At 42.4% G+C, this 19,096-nt stretch overlaps 1 protein-coding gene across 1 annotated transcript in view; it reads left to right on the top strand.

Annotated features, from left to right (window-relative positions):
• Positions 1 to 19,096, top strand: part of MAN1A1 (mannosidase alpha class 1A member 1) — a 109,531-nt gene that overhangs the window by 50,740 nt on the left and 39,695 nt on the right. Inside the window, exons 4-5 of the mRNA XM_053283003.1 lie at positions 13,053 to 13,133; positions 15,595 to 15,689. Coding sequence (XP_053138978.1) covers positions 13,053 to 13,133; positions 15,595 to 15,689 — 176 coding nt within the window. The remainder of the gene's footprint in view (positions 1 to 13,052; positions 13,134 to 15,594; positions 15,690 to 19,096) is intronic.

The raw sequence follows: 19,096 nt of genomic DNA, 5'->3' as shown, positions 1-19,096 counted from the left end.
AGAAGTTGGCAAGCTGGAGAACAATTGCATTCAATGTGTGTGGCTCTAAAATATTAAACTTACATTGCACTTTGGGACAGTGATAATTGTTTCAGCAACTGCTATGGGGAAAAATAGATGCTACGAAAGCCGGAATGCTGCTTATCAGCATAATTCTAGGGATGTGCACGAAATGTGTTTCAAGTAGCAAAATTGTAGTGCATCCCCTGCACCTTTAACAGGGAAGAGAGCAGGTCCATACCTGCTCCTCCACCACTCCCCACTACAGGAAGTTTGGGGGCACTCACCCCAGCTATAACTGTGTGCCAGCGGGGAGTCTCCTAGGTGCCCCCATGTGACACTGGTGCCCCCATGTGACGCACATGGCCTCCATGCATGCAGCATGGTTGCAGACCACACAAATGGCCACCACACATGGATGGAGGCCATGTGCATGCTGACGTCATGCTGGGACAGCTGGGAGATGCCCTGCCAGCAAGCGGGCATAGCTGGGGGAGCACCGCGATAACAGAAGTGGCGGCGAGTGGAGGAGAAGCAGGTATGGATGTGCAATCAATCTTAAAGGGATGTGCTGCAATTTGGTTTCCAAATCACGTTTCATGAACATCTAACTACCTCAGTTTTGATTTCAGTTTGAGATCAATGTGACTTCTTGAAGCAAATCTGGAAAATCCCAATGTGAGAGAATAAGCCAGAATGATGGCAGATAAGAGTGTCCGAACCACAGGCAGAATCCAAGGACTACCACCAGAAAAAGCCAGAGAGAAATGTCCTTTTGGTGCAGGAGTATCTTAAAGACACTAGGTTTTTTAATTAACCAAAAGGCAATAGTAACAAATATAAACAACTAGCTGACCCGCACAGAGCATCTGTGCGCTCCTTGGGGCCGGCGGTTACCTCTTCCCCTCCACCTTCTGCCCCAGTCTCGACTTCCAGGCCTAGCCGCCTCTCCTCCCCACCGCCACTTCTGCCCCCAACTTTCTCCCCCCCCCCCCGGGCCTGCCGCTTCCTCTGGCCTCTGTGGCCAGACCTGCCGCTGCCACGGTGACCAGTTCTCCTGGGTGTGCCTCAGCCAATCAGGCCCGTCCGCCGCTATCAGCTGGGCGCTGGGATGCACATTCCAAGGCACACCCAGGAGAATTATATATATACTAGTATTTTTAAGCCCATTTATAATAACGGGCGCTAGTTTCATTTGTTGTTGTTCTTTATTCCTTCTTTCTTTCTCTTTCCTTTCCCCCCCCTTTCTCTCCCTCTTCCTCTATTTCATTTCCTTCTCTTCCTTGCTCTCCTGGCACAAAAACACTACACTATAAACTATAACCTTTCCAAAGACTCAGGATTGGTTGAAAGCGTGTTCTCAGAATGCTGTCAAGGAAGACATGAAGCATTTCCATACTTCCAAAAAAGAGAGCGAGGGGGTGGCGTACTGGGATTCACACCTTTATGGGTGCCTTGCATTGGCACTGGAAGGAAGCCTACTCCTATTCATGTGGGAACAGGGTGCAGCAGTGCTCAGTAGTGAAGATAGGCATTCTGTACTTGCCCATAAACACTTTAAAAGTTAATAATATTACTTAATACACGTTACACTTTACAGAAGAGGCATGGACACAGGTTGGAGGGCGGGGCGCTGCTAAATGGGCGTGTTTAAAGGGGGGAAAAGTCCTTTGCAAGAATTGTTTTCTGCTTACACTGTTGCTGAATCGATGGAACTGAATTTGAGGGGAACATTCTGATCCAAGAGCCTGCAGTGCACATCTGCTATTGCTATCCGGGGAAATATTCTTTGCACACTTAGTTATAAAAGGGAAGGACGGCTGGTGTGGGGGGCAGAGAAACCATAAACACCCCCTAAAAGAAGTAGTTTGCCCCCGCAACTGCCCCTCTCAGCTCGCTCGTTTGCTCGCTCACCCACCCATTAACTTGACCCTTCTGCCCCCACCCCCCATTTCCCTCCCCGGTACCACCACTTGAGCAGTTTTACTAAAAAACTTGCAGCAAGCTAAACGGCGGCCGGATCATCCATAACAAAACAAAAAACAAACCATCCGCCACCCGCTTACTTTCCTGATAGCACGCAAGCTGCATCATTTCTTCCGAGGAGAGGGGGAGGGAATGGCGACCGGGGAGAGGGGGAGGGAATGGCGGCTGTAGTCGCAGGTTGTTTTTGTTTGTGTGTGTTTTGCTCCTTTGGCTCTTGGGCGGATGGGCTGGTGGGGGACGTTGGACATGGCCGGTACTTTTGTTTGTGGCACTGTGTGTGCTTTTCACATGTTTGAATGGAGCTTTGTTTGGTTTGTTTGGGCGGGCGGGGGGTATTGTGATTAGTGCATACTTGGGTCTTAGTTTTTAGTGGGGTTTTTTTTACATTTTGGTGCTTGGCCATTCGGACTGCTTTCACCTGTCCTGTCCTTTTTAAGCGGCTGCCTCTGCTCTTCTTGGTCTCCGCTTCTGCTGCCCTCCCCGGTCTGCGGTTCTCCTCCTCCCGGTGCCCATGGCTGCTTTTTCGGCAGGGGTGGACCCGCCGACGCCATCTCTTCCATCCTGCTTCTCCTTCCTCCGCTGCCATCTCCCCTCCCCGTTCCCCTCTTCTCCTCCTCCCGCCCCCCGACATTAATTGCAAAGGCAGGGCTCTTCCGCCGCTGCTGTTTCTTCCCTCCCCGTTCCCCTCTTCTGCTCCTCCCGTCCCCCGATGTTATTTTACACGGCAGGGCTCTTCCGCCACTGCCGCCTCTTCCCCAACATGGCCGCCCGTGTCTGGGCGGCCGTATCTTTCACGCACGTTCTGGGCATGCGCTCCGCACATGCCCAGAACGGCTGTGAAAGACACGGGCCACCAAAGGACACGGGATCACACTCAAGGTAATTATTATAGAGGATAGATGGATGGATGGATGGATGGATGGATGGATAGATAGATTATGCACAGTTATGTCAGTTTTTGCACAAGTGCAAATAACTATAGGTTACTGTTACCATTGAATTAAGTGTTCCAAAGATGAGTCAGTTTAATTAAGAATTCTGTGTTCCACACATGTTTATATCAATCACACAGCAGTGGCAGGGAAATTATGCGCAGTCCATTAGTGTCCAACACCATTCACGTGATTGATTTGCTTGTACACCGTAAGTGCAAGCCTGACTGGGCAAATGCCAGGAGTGGTACAGCAGCTTAAAAAAAAGTCTTGTTCTGCTCCTTCATAAATCCATGCATGAGTGCATCTTTCACTGCACAGCTATTGGAAGGGACAGCAGCCTGTCAAGTTGATGTGTGCTTCTTCTCCAACCCTTGCATCAGAGTTCCATGAATTGCCTTTTTAAATGTATGTTGTTGGTGAAATACATTTGTGGTTCAGACTGCGATTGGTGTTGAAATCCATGAATCCTGTGCTTTGTTGTTTTTCCATCTTTATATAGCATACTGATTTACAACTGTATTAGCTATATACTTCATTCTCTGATATACATGCTAAACGGTATTGCTCAAACTTGCCAGAGTGAAGGGAGAATATGTTTAAGTGTCTCATCTCATCTATCTCCTCTTGTCTTTGATTTCTCGCTCTATTCATTTTAATGATCTGCTTGTAAGGAAATCAGACACCTGCTTCAGTATATCCCTTTTCTCTCCCTTCCTCCCCCCCCCCCCCGCCTGTCCATCTCTTGTCTTATGGAGACTAGCATCTTGGAAGTGAAGCAAAACCTCCTTCATCAGCTCTTCAAAACTCTCTGATCCACATGCTTTCCAGGGTGATGCTAGCTTGCCACAGTGAGCTTAAGGATAACTATCCTATTACAGATCAAGCTTTCAAATCTACACTGAACACAATCTCTTGCTTCATTTGTTCCACATGCCTCAGTGAATTGTATAATGTACTCTAAAAGGGCTGTAGTTTGTACAACTGCTAACTTCAGTGAATCTGAGATTTGTTTTGGGCTAAAATTTAAAAGAATTCTCAGATGGCTGATGATGAATCTAATCAATGTTTATGAATGCATGATAGAGGATAGGGATGTACACAAAACCGGCCATGTTAGTTTGGTTTTTGTACCGGTCAAACCAGACCTGGTCTAGTTCCACTTCCGAACTGGCTTGGAGCTCTACCAGTAAAGGAGAATCCGGTGAGGATTGCCCTTTACCAGTAAAGGTGTGGGGGCTTCCCTAAACCTAGAGGGGGCTGGGAGGGGAGTAATTTAGTATTTACAAGTGCAGGCTGCAGCAGCAGCACCCCCTCATACCTGCCGGCCTCCCCCAGAGTAGCCAGGGCCACTAAAATGGCCCCCATGCATGTGCAGAGGCCCGAACCAAGCCGCCGGCAGCCCTGGCTACTCTGAGGGAGACTGGTGGGTATGGGGGGGCCACCACCGCAGCCTGCACTTATAAGTAATGTTACTCCCCTCCTGGTCCCTCTAGGTTTAGTGAGGCCCCCCACACCTTTACTGGTAAAGGGCAATCCTCACCAGATTCCCCTTTACCAGTAGAGCTCTGAACTGGCTCAGTTTGACATCGAGCCCAGCTTGAACTGAGCCAGCTTGCACACCCCTGATAAAGGAACAGATGCACTCTTGTACAGCATCCCATTTATTTTCTCCAAATGGTAACTTCCTATTAAAAAATGAAACGGTACACCTTCCATCCAATAGAGGCAACTTTAATTGTATGTGACATTTGGCTTCTGTCTGCCACTAAGTTAAATGTAACACATGAAGCATACTATTAAATATTACCAAATATAATTTGTTGCTTTTTAGAAAAGTAGGCCATCATGAATCCAGTGAGGGATATTTCTTTTCTGGGGACATGTAGTAGAAATGTCCATAATGTTAGGCTTGTACCACAGATACATATAGGACCATTGTCCACAGATCTGTTCTAGGATAATAAATACCATAGAGTGGTGGTGATAGCACTTACATTTATATACCGCTCTATAGCCGGAGCTCTCTAAGCGGTTTACAATGATTTAGCATATTGCCCCCAACATTCTGGGTACTCATTTTACCGACCTCGGAAGGATGGAAGGCTGAGTCAACCTTGAGCCCCTGGTCAGGATCAAACTTGTAACCTTCTGGTTACAGGGCGGCAGTTTTACCACTGCGCCACCAGGGGCTCAGTGATGGTAGGGATACAGGTTTGTCAGTTTGCTAGATTAACCTCTCTGTTAAACGACATTCCTGTCCTTGAGGATCCCCAGAGCTCACTTCATTAGCATGCACACCTCCTTTTATTTAAAATTTTAACTGGCATAAAGCCAGAGGAATCGTACTTTTAAAAAGACAAATTGATCCTGCTATTCTAAATTTTTGTTATAATGCTACTTCTGAATATACAGGTGAAACTCGGAAAATTAGAATATCATGCAAAAGTCCATTAATTTCAGTAATGCAAATTAAAAGGTGAAACTGATATATGAGACAGACGCATTACATGCAAAGCGAGATAAGTCAAGCCTTAATTTGTTATAATTGTGATGATCATGGCGTACAGCTCATGAAAACCCCAAATCCACAATCTCAGAAAATTAGAATATTACATGGAACCAAGAAGACAAGGATTGAAGAATAGAACAATATCGGACCTCTGAAAAGTATAAGCATGCATATGTATTCAGTACTTGGTTTGGGCCCCTTTTGCAGCAATTACTGCCTCAATGCGGCGTGGCATGGATGCTATCAGCCTGTGGCACTGATGAGGTGTTATGGAAGACCAGGATGCTTCATTAGCGGCCTTCAGCAATTCTGCATTGTTTGGTCTCATGTCTCTCATCCTTCTCTTGGCAATGCCCCATAGATTCTCTATGGGGTTCAGGTCAGGCGAGTTTGCTGGCCAATCGAGCACAGTACACTGTATACTTTTCAGAGGTCCGATATTGTTCTATTCTTCAATCCTTGTCTTCTTGGTTCCATGTAATATTCTGATTTTCTGAGATTTTGGATTTGGGTTTTTCATGAGCTGTACGCCATGATCATCACAATTATAACAAATTAAGGCTTGACTTCTCTCGCTTTGCATGTAATGCGTCTGTCTCATATATCAGTTTCACCTTTTAATTTGCATTACTGAAATTAATGGACTTTTGCACGATATTCTAATTTTCTGAGTTTCACCTGTAAAAGTTTTTCTACTGTGATTTTAAGATTTGAAGCTGATGTGTAAATTCAGACAGGTAAAAAAAATTACAGTAGCAACAGGGAGGTTTTGGGTTGGTTGGTTGCACTTGCATTGGAGAAATAAGCATGTCATCTTTATTTTTGGATGTACATACTTCTTGGCAGGCATTACCTTTGCGGCATTCCCCCTTCTCTTTCACAGAAGAAGGAATACCTCTTAGGATACTTTTCATCTGCTTTCTTAGACACTTTTAGTCAGTTACCTGATTAAATAAAGAGTGCTTTTTAATATGTTGTTTAAATAATTAGATTTATCAAAGGTTGCATCTCTAACACTCTTCCATGTAGCCCTTGTACTTTTGGGAAAAGTAAAGTTTAATGGCATTTAATTAGGTATTCATAACTTTTTAACTAATGGTTGAGTGTAAAGCAAGCTTTAGTTGTATGTCCTGCCAATATTCTTGGTCTAAAGCAGAACTTGCCTTTTTGGAGAGAATACTGGGTTGTTTAAAGTGTGTACTTCCAGTTTTCTGTATTGAACCTTGTATTATTCTGCTATCAGTCAATTTGAGAAATGTATTATCAGTGTTTTCCAGAAAAAAGCGGGGGGGGGGGGATTAAGTCCCCATTTGAGTCTGTCAGTCTCTTTTTTTCTTCCAAAGGCCAATTGAAATGTATTTGACAATTGTACCAACTGTACTATCAGAATGAGTTCTCACTAGGGCATTTTAATAGTACAAGATATAACTGTACATCTCTGTACATCACTGTATACCAAAGTATGAGGCAAGGCTAACCCTAACTCTTTAGTTTGGAAAAGAGACAACTAAAGGGAGACATGATTTAGATGTACAAAATTATGCATGGAGTAGAGGGAGTGCCCCCACCCCCACAAGCCCTACTGTGTTGCCTCATTGTGGCAGGGTGTGTGCTCCTGGGAGGGATGAGTGGAGTACACCAGGAGATATACTCCCAGTAGGGTCACCACCCAAGGCACAAAGATCATCCCAGCTGCTCAGCTAAAGCAAGCAGGCACCTTTGTTGGGCAGCAGCTATATAAGGACAGTCACTTTAGGGACAGTGACAAAGGCATCATTTCATACTGCACAGGAGAAGGCAATGGTAAACCATTCCTGTATTTTACCAAGACAATCATGTGGATAGACAAGATTGACAATCATTCTATGTAGTGCCAATGACAGGCCTCTCAGGTTGGATGATATTCAATACGCTAATGAGGAAGAGCTGAGGATCTCTCAGAGTACCAAGGGTGTTTGACACAGTTAGGCTAAAGCCTTTTGGATGTCTAGCAGCTGATGTTGCCCTGTGGAAAAAGAAAATCCGAAGCTACCAAGACAGAATTACAATGGGAACGTGAAACGTAAGAAGCATGAATATGGGAAAGCCTGACACAGTGAATGATGAAATGAATCGACTACAGATTGACATCTTGGGCATCAGCGAGTTAAAATGGACTGGAGTTGAACACTTTCAGTCAGAAATCATATCATTTACTACTCTGGACACGAAAAACAGAAAGAACAGTGTTGCTTTCATAGTCAGGAAGGATATAGCAATGACAGTCCTTAGGTACAATGCAGTCAGTGGCCGTCTAATATCAATTCGATTTCATGGACAACCCTTTAATATGACAGTTTTCCAAGACAATGCCCCATCGACTGATGCAGAAGAAGAGGAAGTTGATGAGTGTTATGCTCAAGTTCAGTCTGAAATTGACAGAATATTTAGGCAAGATGTGATGCTGGTGGTTGGAGACTGGAATGTCAAAGTTGGAAATGGTAAGGAGGAAAAAACAGTCGGACTGAATGGCCTAGGAAACAGAAATGAAGCAGGAGAACAACTTATTACTTTCTGCCAATGTATTGATCTCTTCATTGCTAATACATCCTTCAAACAACCAAAGTGGCGCCTATACACATGAACGACACGGAAATCAAATTGATTACATTATTGGTGCAAGGAGGTGGAAGAACTCAGTTATAACAGCAGACGTGGCCGGGGTCTGATTGTGGAACAGATCACGAACTGCTCATGTGCAAGTTCCAAGTCAAGCTAAAGCGGAAAAACAAAGCTATCCAGTTTCCACGATATGATCTTGTGAATGTACCCACCATTTCCAAAGATAACATCAGGAATCGCTTGTAAGTTCTGAACCTCATTGATAGGGAACCAGAGAAACTGTGAAATGAAATAAAAGAAGTTGTTAAGGACGAATGTGAAACGAGACTGCCAAAGACCAATAAACAGAGGAAAGCAAAATGGATGTCAAAACAGACGGTGGAAATTGCCAAGAAGAGGAGAGAAGCCAAAGTCAAGTAAGATAGAGACCTCAGGAAGGAACTTAATAGGGAATTTCAGAAAACTGTTAGAAGAGACAAGGAGCAGTACTACAATGACATCTGTAAAGACCTTGAGGGTGGAAATAGACATGAAAAAACAAGGAAAATTCTCCAAAAGATCTCTGAACTTAGAAGGCGGTTCCAACCTTGAATTGGTATGTTAAAGGATGCCAAAGGACAGATAGTAACGGATTCAGAGAAGATCAGAGTATACTGAAAATCTGTACAGCAAGGATGTCAACATCCAAGATACTCTAGAAGATATTCCCTACTTGCAAGAACCTCTAATACTGGAAGATGAAGTTAGATCAGCAATCCAGACATTACCAAGTTGGAAGGCTACAGGAATTGATGGAATAGCTATAGAAAAATGGCAGGCAACAGAAGAAGAATCAGTCAAGCCTCTAACCAAACTATGCCAGCAAATTTGGAGAACGACACAGTGGCCAACAGATTGGAAGAGGTTAGTCTACATACCCATACCAAAGAAAGGAGACTTAACAGACTGTGCAAACCATTGCATAATATCCTTAACTTCACATGTTGGCAAAATAATGCTCAGGATCATCCAGTGCAGATCAGAGCCCGACGTGGGAAAGGAAATGCCGGATGTTCACGCTGGTTTCAGAAAAGGCCAAGGAACAAGAGACATAATTGCTGATGCATGCTGGAAAACTGAGAAAGCCAAAGAATACCAGAAAGTCAATATGTGCTTTATTGACTACAGAAAAGCCTTCGATTGTGTCAACCATGTCAAGTTGTGGAATATCCTTTGGAAAATGGGCATCCCAGAACATCTCCTTGATCTCATGAGAAACCTATACACAGGACAGGAAGCCGCAGTCCAGATGGAACATGGTGAAACAGACTGGTTCCAGATTGACAAAGGTGTAAGTCAAGGCTGTATACTTTCTCCTTCTTTATTCAACTTATATGCTGAACATATACTGAGAGAAGCTGGTTTGGATGAAGAGGAGCATGGTTTTAAAGTTGGAGGAAACATCAATAACCTGTGCTACGCTGATGACACCATTTTGATAGCTGAGAATGTGGATAATCTGCAAGCTCCAGTCATGAAAGTCAAGGAGCACAGTGAAAAAATGGGACTACAATTAAATGTAAAGAAGACTAAACTAATAACAGGTACTGCAACCAGCCTCAGAATTGATAATGAAGACATTGAAGTGGTTAATAGCTTCTGCTTTTTAGGATCGACTATCAACAGTAAAGGATCCAGCAGTCAAGAAATACACTGCAGACTAGCGCTTGGTAGGGTTGCAATGAAGGCCCTGGAAAGGATATTTAGATGCCGTGACGTGTCTACACCTACAAAGATTAGAATCATTCGGACAACGGTTTTTCCTGTGACACCCTATGGATGTGAAAGCTGGACTTTGAAGAACCAAGATAGAAAAAGTATTGATGCTTTTGAACTTTGGTGCTGGAGAATACTTTTGAGGATACTATGGACAGCCAGGAAAACAAACAAAATGGATCATAGAACAAATCAATCCAGAATTTTCACTCGAGGCACAAATGACCAGGCTCAAATTATCATACTTTGGACACATTATATGAAGACACAGCTCCCTTGAGAAGTCCATGATGCTGGGAAAAGTTGAAGGAAAGAGAAGAGGACAACCAGCAGCAAGGTGGATGGACTTGATTATGACAGCAATGAATGCACCACTGAGAGACCTTAAAAGCCAACCTGAAGACAGACCATCCTGGAGAGAATTTGTCTATGTGGTCGCTAAGAGTCGACACTGACTTGACGGCACTTAATCAATCAAATCAATCAGAGAGAGTGGACAGAGAAATTTTTCACTCTTTCACAACACTTGAACCAGGAGACATCCCTTGAAACTGAAGGTCAGGAAATTTAGGGCCAAAAAGAGGAAGTATTTTTCCACATAGTGCATAATTAATCTATGGAATTCTCTGCCACAGGATGTGGTGATGGCCACTAATTTGGATGGCTTTAAAAAGGGCTTAGACAAATGCATGGAGGACAGGTCTTATCAATGGCTACTAGTGTGGTGGCCATAGGCCATCTCCAGCCTCAGTTGTGCGATGCCGCTCAGTACCAGTTGTAGGGGAGCAAGAGAGAGAGCATGCCCTCAGCTCTTGCCTGTGGGCTTCCCAGAGGCATCTGGTGGGCCACTGTGTGAAACAGGATAATGGACTAGATAGGCTTTGAGCCTGATCCAGCAGGGCTGTTCTTATGTTCTTAAAGTAACTCTACATCTGTGACCCCATATTCTAGAAAGAGGCACAGAAACTATATGACCTAAAGGACCACCTCTCCTTCTCCATATGCAGCTACCCATTTCCTCCATTCATCTAGTTAGGACTTCATGTATGTACCACCACTTGCTGAAGCAAGGCTGGAGGTAACACATGAGAGAGCTCTGGGGGCACCCAGGCAGATGAAATTCTCCTGCCATGATGGTTCATTTGGCTTCTTCACTGATAGCATTCCATCACCAATTAAACCTCTTTATTTCAACAACCTTTGAAGAGTCTCTCTGGTCTCTTATTGCTTTTGGCCACTGATGCTAGTAATTGTTTTAGATTTTAAAAGCTGCATTTCAAAAACTTTGTTGTCATTTTGATAGCCTCCTTTAAACATTTCCCAGTATTGGAGGCAAAAGATGAAATAAGTGTGTTACATGTGTAACAATACTTCCAATTAAAAATGTGATGAGAGAAAAGCTTATAAAAAGTAAACTTTAGCACAGAGCTCCATCGTCTACATTCACTAATTCAAATTACTGATCTCCTAGTCCTGTAAGTATGGCCATCATATTGTACTTTCCTGGAAGTCTGACCTTTCTTCATAATCTTCATCTAATATTTTATAAAGCAGCTAAGCTATACTGGCTGTAATACATGACCTTTTGCCGCTGTGAACTTCTGCAATAAAAAAGTCAGTACTAGAAAATTAACATCTTCCTGGCCTAACTCTGATAAAAGCATAATTGGGAGCTCTGACACACTCAGTACCCTTTTTAAAATGAAATCCTTGAATGAAACAAACACACACAGGAGTCTGAATATTTGTAAAACCCTCAAGGAATAATACTTTCTCATGAGCAGTGATAAAGAGCTACCTGGTTTTCAGAGACAAAGCACAAAAGCACTTATCTCTCCGTAGATGATCATTCGGCCACCCCTGGATGCCTGCCCAGACAAGCACTGGCTGTTCACACATGTATGCATAACCGGGCTGGACTCCCTTAACCCAGTTTTGCATGTGTTTGTGAATAACCTCATAGTGTGCTTTACTCACATATTGTCTGCAACAAGAGTATCTGTTCTCTCCGAATATCAGCAGTTTCTCCAACCCAACAGTATTAGTAAATAACTGGTAGATTTTTGTGACATGGACTCCTGGTTACAAAAAAACCTCTCAGTTCTCAAGTATTGTTGATTTAAGTCTGCATCCTTACTATCTAAGTAGAGCTGCCACAAATGACAACTTCCAGCTCATTCCTGTATCTGTGCTATATTTCAATATACTCCTTCAAAAATGGGCTGTTACTTGACATTTCTATAACACATGATGATGTAGCAAAGATTATTTTAGTGTACTTATTGAATTGGCGGAAGATAGAGGTACAGGAGGAGATCATAGAAGTGGATGCAGAAAGAAAAGAGGTGGCTCACTGAAATGTCAGAATGTAACTTTTGTGTACAATATTGGAGGAGAAAGGAAGAATGTTAACAGCTATCAAAGGAGATATATTTAGAATAGATTCTGCTGTTAATAGCCCCCTGTTCAGAAATATTGCATGTATCTGCACACATGTACATGTGCTTGTGTGAGACTGTGCATGCATTTCCTTTACCCAAGTGAATATTAGTACAGATCCCCTCAAAGGCTAGTTAGGAAGCCTACTGCTATGCATGTTTTCAGCACAACTTGTGAATAACTAACTGTGTATGTATGGGTGTGTATATTGTACACAAGTTACACATGAGTTGAACAGTGTGTGAGAATAGGGCTCATATTCATTGGCATTAATCAGTGGGGTGGCATCAGAGAAGCAAGTTTGGAGTGGAAGTTGATAGTTGTCTTGTTATAACTTCCAGGAACTCTCCCAGGCATTCAGAATTGACCAAAATGTTACTGTAAATCCTTAGCCTGGCCTAGAGCTTGTTCTGATTAATTTTGTAAACCTATAATTCAACTGTCCATAACAATTAGAGTAAAACTAGCTGGGCCGGGCACAGAGCTTCTGTGCCTCTGACAGCCCACCGGCCCAATCCCCCCTCCCCCTGCAGTTTTTGGCCAGCTTTTAAGCTGGCCCGTTTCCTCCTGCCGGGCCCACCGCCGCCTGCTCATCCTGGTGGCTGGGCCCGCCACTGCTAATCTGCAGCTCTCTTGCGAGAGCTGCCACACATGGGATTAGCAACGGGTACGCCTAGGAGAAGTAAATATATAGATATAAAGAAGATTCAAATATAAATTTTTGCAAGCTGGGTACATTAGAAATTCTAGAAGGGATCAGATACCACTGTTTATGTAACCACCTCATGCTGAAAGCTAACCTTTTAAATTTTATTTCTCTTCCCTAGAATACTGAAATATCTGTTTTTGAAGTGAACATTCGCTTTGTTGGTGGACTACTGTCTGCATACTATCTTTCTGGAGAAGAGGTAAGACTATATATGGTCTTTAGTCATAACTCTAAAATTGTACTACAGAATTACAGGCTGAAGTCCATACTTCTACTAGGTGACTAGATAAGCCAGTAAAATGCCAGGTGGACCAATATTGTATTTTCTGGCATTGGCGATAATTAAATGTATGTAACTTTCTGAAAGGTTACTGTAACTCTGCATCTGAGGAAAACAAAACAGGTGCTTCAAATATAACTTTCTTATTGCTTAAACCTTCCCAAGTCAATTTCACAACAAAACATGAAATCCATCACCTATGAAGCCAGCATAGTACAATGGATAAACTCCTGGAGTCGGGCCCATCATTCAAACAGCAACACGGCCACTGACTCACTGGATAACTGTCTCAGAGTAGAGTTAGCCACTTGGCAGGGTGGGGCCACAGTCCGTTGGAGGAACACCAGGGTGATGACAGTACAAAGCCTGGCTGGTAGCACAGGGACTTTATTTGCCTTAACGGGGAGGCAAAGCTATTTCAGATCTCTCGGGCACATACAATTCAGCCCTCAAAATGAAGAAGAGAATACCATTTTTAAGCCTTGGGCTGTGGGAACAGGAAAGTAGGGATATGCACGAGCCAGTTCGGCATCTCCTTTGGAAGCCCCAAACTGGCTCGGGTGCCCACCCCCAAACCAGTTCAGGGTGGGGAGTGGTTCCCTTAAGAAGCAGGTAAGGGGGTCTTTACCTGCTCTGCTGCTTTCCTGCCGCTTTTCCAGGCACGTTGCTTGCTCATGCAAGGCCACACACAGCTGTGGTGCTGTTCCCTGCAGGCTGCACATGGCCTGCAGGGAACCTTGCCACAGCTGCACGCGGCCTTTCCTCAAGCAAGTACTGTGTCTGGGGGAAATGGTAGGACCACAGCGCAGCAGGTAAAGACCTTCTTAAGGGAACTACTCCCTGCTCATGCCTGCATGAACAGCTTGTGCGCATCCCTATAGGAAAGTATCGAAGGAGTTGACAATTCTGATCTGCAAAATGGAAAACCCAGCTCCAGTGCTCTCTTAACAAAAGGCAAGAATTCAGTCTGATGTATGATGATGGTACCCAAAAGATGCCTGTTAATCTTGTTAAATTTTATTTTGAAAAACTTGTCTGGGATTTTACCCCTCTTCACTTTATGTAAGTTATGTAACTATATCAGAGGATGTTTTTAAAATGTGTCTTTAGGTATCACAGAGTCTGTCTAACAGCCAGGAAGTCCTGGAGTACCATAGTTCATGTTACCAAAGTGTTCTAGTTTTTCCAAATATTCAACACGTGTCCCAGCATTAAACAAAGAAACATCAGTCCCAAAGTGTTAACCTGAATGCCAGAACAGTGGTGTCCTTTTTGGCATGAGTGCCTCTTTTTATAAACTACTTGATAGTGCCATTCTTGTGGACAGGCCGTTTGTATGAATTTAATGTGCATCATCTCCTTGCAGATCAATATAAGATATCATAAAAGGTTGCCAGGTTCTTCTTGATAGCTAGTATAATTCATCAAGACATGATATCTATTTGATTGCATAAGTTATTGTTAATGTATAATTATTTGTCAGGTTGTTGTTTTCCCTCCCTCTTATTAGTATTAATATTTTTATTGCTTTGTACTTTTTAATCTTATCTTATGCATACACTTTTTGTATGTTGAGTGTGTTTACTTCTGCTGGTCAGTTACTGTAATACTTAAAGGTTAAGATTCACTATACACCTAGCCCCTCACGCCTTCAGGGGTTTTGCTTTTCCACTAATGGGCTAGGAAGTGGGCAGCAGCACAGACAAGACCCTGCCCATCAACCAAATTGTTTCTGGGACTACTCAGATGTAAGTAATTTAGTTGACATGTCTGATGTTGTGCGGGGGGAAAGGAAGAATGAATTGGATATCATTTTCTTTCTCTTTTTTTAATGGAGCAAAAATCACCCAAAAAAGTATTGGATTCTGAAATACGTAATCTCATCTAAAATTCAAGCATGGCTTGCAAATCAAAGTATTGCTCTCTGGAAGGAGGAATATATGCTGAAGATTGCGGTTCAGTTCAAGTGACACATTGGCAGTCATTCAAGTCATGCTATGTAGGATCAGAAATGTGCTGCAGGGTCATGCATTTATTTGTGGACACAAGTTCCCTCTTGTCTTTCCTGATTTGCTCAGCCATAGCTTACTGATCTCTGCTCTCAACGACCTATGGTTAAGCAAACTAGGAAAGGAAGAGTGCACCAGCATGTGGGGTGGGGAGGGAGCACAGGAGCCTGTGACCTGTAAGCAATCCTCCAAACCATGGCTGGACAATTGGGAATGTGGTGATATTCATCAAGAAATGAGCTGATATTCATCAAGAAATGATATCTTTAAATATCATTTCTTGATTAATATCCACTCATATTATAGTTGATATCTTGATTAGAAAACTTTGTTTTTTATAATCTTCTGACACTTATCTTTTTTTAAATAAGATATTTCGAAAGAAAGCAGTGGAACTAGGAGAGAAGTTGCTTCCAGCCTTTAACACTCCTACAGGAATTCCTTGGGCATTATTAAATATCAAAAGGTAAAAGCAAATCAGCATTATTTTGTAGTATATATATATATTTTAAAAAACTTCTATTTTATGCTTTACATGCTGATCTAGATAGTCAAGCCGACAAACCTTCCTGTATTGCCTCACCAGTTAGGTTCCCAGTGTCCCTGAATAGATTACTCTTGGCATAGCATGAGGTAGTACATCAGCAATCTCTTGCCTTTTTCCTTGTATTTTTAATGCAAGTTGCAAACATTCTGCCTTTTTGTGCTCAGTGGGATGACAGTTGTCTTTTCAAAGTCTGCTCTGAATTCCTAAAAAAGATAGTAAAACGGGCCACATCACAATACTCTGAGCTGTATGTTAATCTTCCTGCAGTTCACCTTGAGACTTTCAAAAATTAGTCCGTATTGATTCTGATTCTGGTTGCATTCCTTCCTCAGACTTCTCTAGCAAGTGGTAAATGAACTAAGTATGATGTTTAGCTCTTTCATACAAAAAGATATCTGCAAATTTTTATTCTGCTTTCCATTGATATTTTCTACAGTGGAAAAGACACTGAAAAGGAATGGAAATGTGCTGTTTACAACTTCTTATGCAGAGGATAGCGCAAACTTGTTTACAGTCATCCCTCGCCAACCACGAGGGTTCCATTCTGGCAAAACCTTGCCGTTGGCAAATTGTTGATTGGCAAGCAATTGAAATCAATAGGAAACGAGATTAGGGGAACTGCAGTCAGAAAAAGACTGGGGGGGGGGGCGCAAAGAAAAAATGCCAAAAAATTGCCAAACGTCACCTGGAATCCTTTAAAATCACCATGAATAAGCAAGAGTAGTGAGCAAATTGAAGCTCTGGGGAATTTTGAACTCCCCAAAATCACTCGAAGGCATTTTTGAACCACAAAAAACCACTCAAAGTCGCTTTACATCACAAGGAGTTGGCAGGGTCAGCAAGAGTGGATTAAACACTTGAATCCCCAAAAATGTCAGGGCGGGACCCAAAACCACTAAAAAAAAAAATCCTCCAAACTGGGGATACTCGAGTCATGGTTGGCAAGACTGGTCACAATTTTCCAGTCACAAATACTCAAAACCGTGGTTGGCAAGGGATGACTGTACACTTCTGCTGATGCAAGTCCTGAATTGATGTTCAACATACCTAGAAGCTTGTACCTCTTCCCTTCTGGGTTGGGAAGTTCTAGAAACTCTTATATATTCAGTACAAGCTATTGTGGATTAGGAAGCCCTAATCCATATTTGGTAGGGTGGTTTCTCATTACACTAAAAGCATGAGTTATATTAAAATGGCCATCAAAATTCTTTATTATGCTTTGTGCAAATTACTAGGACAAATATTTATATACTACAACAAATACTTACATACGCTTTTCAACAGAAGTTCCCAATGTGGTTTACACAGAAAAATAAATGAAATGGATTAGGTTTGTATCTCTTACAAGCTGACTGTTCAGTTAAGTGTAGATCCTTGTTCTGAAAACCAGGAATAAGTCTGTGCACATTCTTATTCTCGACAGGGCAACTGCTTATATGCTTTTCAGTACATACTCAAGCTGTCATGTAGAGACCATCAGTTACAGTAACTGTCCCTTTGTGTTTCTGTCCTATGCTGTAGCATTCATTGCTGATCTTGATGCTCCTCCATATGCTTAATATTTCCACTCTTTCTACTGTAAAAGGAAACTTTAGAGTAGGACTGTACAACGTTGGCCTCCTTGCAGAATTTTGGATTGAAACATCCATCATCCCTTACTATTGGCCATTTTGGCTGAGGATGATGAGAATTGCAGTCTAGCAGCTGGGGGGCCAAAGTTGTACAGCTCTGCTTTAGAGAGTGCAGGGTTATCAAAATCTGCTGCTGATTGGGAATCCTGAGAATGTAGAAGGTAAATTGTGTGAACACATGGCATGCCATAATAACCACCAAACCGGACGTCTGTTATGGTGAATAAAGATATTTCTAGCAAATGAACTTGTATAACAAAGTGAAAATTCAAGCAGGTGTGTAGTGAAGAATTGCTATTTTATGTTTTGATGGCAGAATTAAGCATGCCACCATGTCAACATTAATCTAATAGGAAACCTCTTATATAATGGAACAATGAGTTGTCAGCTATGCATTAGTCATAGTCTATATTATAGCACCAGTGATGAACGAACCACTATTCACAACTAATGTTCTTGCATCTTCTGCATTAAAGAAAATGTATTGGGTGTCAGTCAAAAAGCTGAGGAAATGTACATCATTAGACCCATAAGAACTGCTATATTTGCTTCATGGGAAACAACTTCAGGAGTTAACAAAATTAATTGTTGCTATAAATAAGTTGCTACTAACCAGACACGTGATTTCACTTTTCTGCCATAAAATGTTATTGCAAAATTGAGAATAGGGTGGCTAGCAGTATTAGTGTGTTAATGGATGATTAGTCTTAAATTTAAAAAAAACATGTAGAAGTTTGAAAATTATTAGCTGTTTATCTTGGACCATACAGTGGGAATAGTTGTTCAAAAATCATAAAACCTCATTCAACAGCAAAAGCTATAGATATGGTTTTCTGTTCCAAGATAGGTTTATATTTTTCTTTACTGGAAACGGAGTCTCTAAATACAGATGATATAGGAGCAGAACTTGAGGAATTAAAACATTTGCTTAATGTTACTATTCTTCCTTTCTCTGTATTAATGTCTTCTTAGACCTGCTGGTCTTTCCTCACCTATGCTGTCTGACATTGAGCTGGTTTATGTACAGTAGTACCAGCCTTCCTCAGTTGATCTACCTGCTTGACTGACCAGCCAACCAGTGTTCCCGCTAACAGGGATTCCCAGCTGTTGTTCACTACAGTTCCAAGCATCCCTGGCTGCAATGGCTTTTGGCTGGGGATTATTGGGGGTTTAGTCAATAACATCTGAGAATCCCGGTTAGAGGGAACACTGCCGCCAACCATCACTCTACAAGAGTTGCTGATTCACCTTTTCCCCCAAACATACTGTGCAGTGAGGTGTATTGCTTTCCCCCACTACCTCACACATTCAGCTCCAAGCCCATTTATTTTTGTTATACCGCCTTTCATAAGACACATCCCAGGGCAGTTTATAGAAGTTAATACAATAAAAATTCCATAGAAATTACATTAAAATATTAAAATCAATTAAAAACAATAAAAACCATAAATTGCCATAAAAAGACAAAGAGGAGCAGAGAGATTGTTTTTAATTGTCCTTTAAAAGCAGCCACAGCTTTCAGAATGGACACCCCTGTGAGAGCATTCCAGAGCCTGGGGTCAACAAGAGAGAAAGCCCTCCCTCAGTGTTGGCACGGAAAACAAACCTCCCTCTGACCTTGTTTGAGAAGCAGAAACCCTTGGAAGCACATCGTCCTTCAGATAGCCAAGGCCCAAACCATTAAGGGTTTTAAGG

Source organism: Hemicordylus capensis, chromosome 1 (assembly GCF_027244095.1).
Source record: "Hemicordylus capensis ecotype Gifberg chromosome 1, rHemCap1.1.pri, whole genome shotgun sequence".
In the NCBI taxonomy this organism is placed as follows: domain Eukaryota; kingdom Metazoa; phylum Chordata; class Lepidosauria; order Squamata; family Cordylidae; genus Hemicordylus; species Hemicordylus capensis.
This window is presented reverse-complemented; position numbering and strand designations above follow the sequence as displayed.